This window comes from Rutilus rutilus, assembly GCF_951802725.1.
Source record: "Rutilus rutilus genome assembly, chromosome: 20".
Classification (NCBI taxonomy): domain Eukaryota; kingdom Metazoa; phylum Chordata; class Actinopteri; order Cypriniformes; family Leuciscidae; genus Rutilus; species Rutilus rutilus.
This window is the reverse complement of record NC_140225.1, coordinates 34,366,004-34,372,003: the sequence shown is the minus strand read 5'-3', so window position 1 is coordinate 34,372,003 and position 6,000 is coordinate 34,366,004. Positions and strand designations below refer to the sequence as shown.

The window sequence follows — 6,000 nt, the reverse complement described above, 5'->3', positions numbered from 1 at the left end:
CAGTAAGGACACGCGCTCATGCTCTAGTGTTGACTGTCTCTGTGATGCTCAGGGTTCTGTATGGAAACAAGATCACGGATCTTCCCAAAGGAGTGTTTGACGGACTCTACGCCCTCCAGCTGCTGTGAGTGTAACGGCTCTATGATGAAAACCAATGGAAACTGCTCACTGTTGTTGTGCATGATGTTGTTTCATCAGCGTCTCTCTCTCTCTCTCTCTCTCTTCCTCATGTGTTTCCAGGCTTTTGAATGCAAACAAGATCCACTGTCTTCGTGCAAACACCTTTACGGACCTGCAGAATCTCTCGCTGCTTTCTTTATACGACAACAAGATCCAGACGCTGGCCAAGGGCACCTTCACCTCACTGCGCGCGATACAGACCCTGTGAGCACACACACCTTTACACTCTTAGCAAATCAATACACAACTTTTTTGCAGTGCTTATTTAATATCTCATGCATTTAAATTTAGTGGTTGTAGATGAGGAACTGTGTGTTAGACAGGCCTGTGTCATAAGCTGAATGTGTGAGTGTTGTCCTCAGTCATCTGGCTCAGAACCCGTTCATCTGCGACTGTAACCTGAAGTGGCTGGCGGATTACCTGCGCTCCAACCCCATTGAGACCAGTGGTGCCCGCTGTACCAGCCCTCGACGCCTCGCCAACAAGCGCATCGGGCAGATCAAGAGCAAGAAGTTCCGCTGCTCCGGTGAAACACACTGATCACTGCACTACACACTGATCACTGCACTACACATCACTGCACTACACATCACTGCACTACACACTGATCACTGCACTACACATCACTGCACTACACATCACTGCACTACACACTGATCACTGCACTACACATCACTGCACTACACATCACTGCACTACACACTGATCACTGCACTACACATCACTGCACTACACATCACTGCACTACACACTGATCACTGCACTACACATCACTGCACTACACATCACTGCACTACACACTGATCACTGCACTACACATCACTGCACTAAACCCTGATCACTGCACTACACATCACTGCACTACACACTGATCACTGCACTACACACTGATCACTGCACTACACATCACTGCACTAAACATCACTGCACTACACATCACTGCACTAAACATCACTGCACTACACACTGATCACTGCACTACACACTGATCACTGCACTAAACATCACTGCACTAAACCCTGATCACTGCACTACACATCACTGCACTACACACTGATCACTGCACTAAACCCTGATCACTGCACTAAACCCTGATCACTGCACTACACATCACTGCACTACACACTGATCACTGCACTACACATCACTGCACTACACACTACACACTGATCACTGCACTAAACCCTGATCACTGCACTACACATCACTGCACTACACATCACTGCACTACACACTGATCACTGCACTACACATCACTGCACTACACACTGATCACTGCACTAAACCCTGATCACTGCACTACACATCACTGCACTACACACTGATCACTGCACTAAACCCTGATCACTGCACTACACATCACTGCACTAAACCCTGATCACTGCACTACACATCACTGCACTACACATCACTGCACTACACACTGATCACTGCACTAAACCCTGATCACTGCACTACACATCACTGCACTACACATCACTGCACTAAACCCTGATCACTGCACTACACATCACTGCACTACACACTGATCACTGCACTAAACCCTGATCACTGCACTACACATCACTGCACTACACATCACTGCACTAAACCCTGATCACTGCACTACACATCACTGCACTACACATCACTGCACTAAACCCTGATCACTGCACTAAACCCTGATCACTGCACTACACATCACTGCACTACACATCACTGCACTACACATCACTGCACTACACACTGATCACTGCACTACACATCACTGCACTAAACCCTGATCACTGCACTACACATCACTGCACTACACATCACTGCACTACACATCACTGCACTACACACTGATCACTGCACTACACACTGATCACTGCACTACACATCACTGCACTACACATCACTGCACTACACACTGATCACTGCACTAAACCCTGATCACTGCACTACACATCACTGCACTACACATCACTGCACTAAACCCTGATCACTGCACTACACATCACTGCTCTACACACTGATCACTGCACTACACATCACTGCTCTACACACTGATCACTGCACTACACATCACTGCACTAAACATCACTGCACTACACATCACTGCACTACACACTGATCACTGCACTACACATCACTGCTCTACACACTGATCACTGCACTACACATCACTGCACTACACACTGATCACTGCACTAAACCCTGATCACTGCACTACACATCACTGCACTACACATCACTGCACTACACACTGATGACTGCACTACACACTGATCACTGCACTACACATCACTGCACTAAACCCTGATCACTTGCAAGTGTTGCACGTTGCAAGCGCCAGCGCTCCACTGTCTGAGCTACAGGAAAGCTACATGGCTACATATCTTGATAGCAGTAGCACAGTAAAATCTTTTAAATGTTTTATACTGTACTCAATGGAATTGTACTACCGTATACATGCATACTACACAAGACGAGCCTATAATAACACTTGAAACCCTTGAGATGCTGATTGGTGATTCTTGTCCTGTTGTGTCTCCATCACAGCCAAAGAGCAGTACGTCATCCCGGGTGAGTGTGTGTCCCATTCACTGTACATCACACACAGCTTTTCTGAATAGTCTGTGTTTGCACAGGTGCTTTTATTCCAGTACACTATTAAACATGTCTTTCAAAGAAGAAAATACTATTTCAGCTTTTCAACTTCACAATTTCACGTTCAACGAGTTACTTGCTGTTTCTTTGTAAATGTTTGTGAAATTGACTAACAATTTCGGTAACACTTTATTGTGATAGTCCACTTTAGACATTCTACTTATAAATAACTACATGTCAACTAACTCTCATTAGAATATTAGTAGAGTGTTAGGGTTAGTAGAATAAGTCTGAAGTGGACCAATGAAATAAAGTGTAACCACAATTTCTGAGTGATTTCTTATTTTAACAAAGTACACTCTCAGAATTAAAGGTTCTATGGGGTTCTATATAGAACTTTAGGATTCTTGACTCAATTTTAAAGAAAATTTTATGCCAAAAAGGTTCCATATCAGTAAAAAATGTCTTAAAGTCCCCCTGTAGTCAATCATTTCATCCCTTAAAACTCATCTTTGATCACCAAAATTCCATGAAAATAATGTCTTCATGCCTTAAAATATCTTGAATGTAACTCGACACCCTTGCCTCATTTAGTATACGCGGTTCTATGAATATGCAAATGAGCCTGCATAAATAATATTTAGTTAGTATTTTTAGGAGGTTTTATGGTACTAAATTATATTTATGCTGTATTTATAATCCATTTATTTACTTTTTGAGCACAGACCTGAAAATTTAATTTCCAACTTAAACTGTGGTAAATCTTGAATGCTTTAGAGCGACAGACTGAAGTTTGATCTCTTTTCAAAGACGACACTTGGCAGATTATTGCTGCAGTGAAAAAAGTTTTAAAAAGTGAACTTTAAAAAGTAACAGAATTTTACGTTTATTGTTATGAAAAATGTGCAAAAATACAATTTTATAGTATTTTTGCACATTTATATTATTTTTGCACATTTATATTATAAAAAATAATATTTTCAAAAACATGTTTTACTCTACATCTGTGAGAAAATCAAAGCCATAAATCTTAGCGATATCTCAAAAAATGATCTTTCAGTGAGATGTTGTTCGGCTGCAGTACCAAACGCTTCCACTAGAGGAAACTCGTCTGCATTAATTTCCAATGCGCTAATTTTTGATGGCGAGGAGCTCAAGTGTGACTATTATTTACAAGACCATTTAACCTTTTCAAATCATGTCCATAATCTTTTTGTGTGTTCACACAGCAAGTGCCAAAACCTTTACCAAGTTTCGTACCATTCTGATGAAGAAGAAAAAATGTTAAAAGACAAATGCAAACTTTTTCAGTCAAAAATGACCCAAGAGCACCAGATGTTAGACCAGATAACTGGAAGAACGCTTGTTTGTAACTTTGAGAGAGCGTTTCCGGCTGACGGAGTTGTTTCTGCTGCAGGAACGGAGGACACCCGTCTGAACAATGACTGTAATAATGACCCGGTCTGTCCCGCCAAGTGCCGCTGTGAGTCTAACGTAGTGGACTGTTCCAACCTGAGGCTGAACCGCATCCCTGAACACATCCCAGCATCCACCACTGAACTGTAAGACGCCGTCAGCCAATGTTTCTGATAAGAACGGATTCCAGAAGTCTGTTGGGTTTAATCTCACTTTCATGTGTTTTCACAAGCCGTCTCAACAACAACGAGATCACGACGATCGAAGCCACGGGTGTCTTCAAGACGCTGTCTCACCTGAAGAAGATGTAAGTCCTGCTCAGGGTCGGGTATCGCTGGAATGTGATCGATTTGGGTTCCAATAAAGTAAAAAAAAAAAAAAAAACTTAGATATCATTGACATTTAGTCTTATTGCAGGTTTAAAAATGCTATAGAAAAACAACTAGCATAACTAAAATAAATTTCAAGCATCAGTAAAGACTATTAATTAAAAAATTAAAAATAATCGCAACAAATAGAGACAACTGAACAAAGATATGATTGAAAGGTACAGAAACTGTAATTAAATGTAAAATAAAACTGCACTTTATAAATAAAATATACATTACAAATATAGTTACAAAAGTTATTCAGTCAAGAACGAGTGAATTTTCTCTTTGTCTTGTGTTGTTTGATTAGTGTTATTATAGAGCAGGAATATTAGTATTATTATAGAGACGCAGCAGGAATATTAGTGTTATTATAGAGCAGGAATATTAGTGTTATTATAGAGCAGGAATATTAGTGTTATTATAGAGCAGGAATATTAGTGTTATTATAGAGCAGGAATATTAGTGTTATTATAGAGCAGGAATATTAGTGTTATTATAGAGACGGCAGGAATATTAGTGTTATTATAGAGCAGGAATATTAGTGTTATTATAGAGCAGGAATACTAGTGTTATTATAGAGACGCAGCAGGAATATTAGTGTTATTATAGAGCGGGAATATTAGTGTTATTATAGAGCAGGAATATTAGTGTTATTATAGAGCAGGAATATTAGTGTTATTATAGAGACGGCAGGAATATTAGTGTTATTATAGAGCAGGAATATTAGTGTTATTATAGAGCAGGAATACTAGTGTTATTATAGAGACGCAGCAGGAATATTAGTGTTATTATAGAGCAGGAATATTAGTGTTGTTATAGAGCGGGAATATTAGTGTTATTATAGAGCAGGAATACTAGTGTTATTATAGAGACGCAGCAGGAATATTAGTGTTATTATAGAGCGGGAATATTAGTGTTATTATAGAGCAGGAATATTAGTGTTATTATAGAGCAGGAATACTAGTGTTATTATAGAGACGCAGCAGGAATATTAGTGTTATTATAGAGCAGGAATACTAGTGTTATTATAGAGACGCAGCAGGAATATTAGTGTTATTATAGAGACGCAGCAGGAATATTAGTGTTATTATAGAGCAGGAATATTAGTGTTATTATAGAGCAGGAATACTAGTGTTATTATAGAGACGCAGCAGGAATATTAGTGTTATTATAGAGCAGGAATATTAGTGTTATTATAGAGCAGGAATATTAGTGTTATTATAGAGACGGCAGGAATATTAGTGTTATTATAGAGCAGGAATATTAGTGTTATTATAGAGCAGGAATATTAGAGCTGTCACTTTAAGAGCTGCACGGATCAAATTTTTCCAAAATACTTGATATTGATAATGATATCAAATACTTGATATATATTTTTCCAAAATATTTGATCCAAAATACTGTTAAACACAACCTGCAGCACAGAAAACAGTCTAAAGTCACACTGAAATGCTCACAAAAG

The 6,000-nt window shown here is 39.5% G+C and overlaps 1 protein-coding gene across 2 annotated transcripts in view; it reads left to right on the top strand.

Moving 5' to 3' along the window:
- slit1a (slit homolog 1a) overlaps nt 1-6,000 on the top strand; it is a 115,170-nt gene that overhangs the window by 70,557 nt on the left and 38,613 nt on the right. For both annotated transcript variants that reach the window (XM_084391495.1, XM_084391494.1), the window contains 6 exons: nt 53-124; nt 241-384; nt 543-706; nt 2,704-2,727; nt 4,169-4,313; nt 4,400-4,474. In XM_084391495.1, coding sequence (XP_084247621.1) covers nt 53-124; nt 241-384; nt 543-706; nt 2,704-2,727; nt 4,169-4,313; nt 4,400-4,474 — 624 coding nt within the window. The remainder of the gene's footprint in view (nt 1-52; nt 125-240; nt 385-542; nt 707-2,703; nt 2,728-4,168; nt 4,314-4,399; nt 4,475-6,000) is intronic.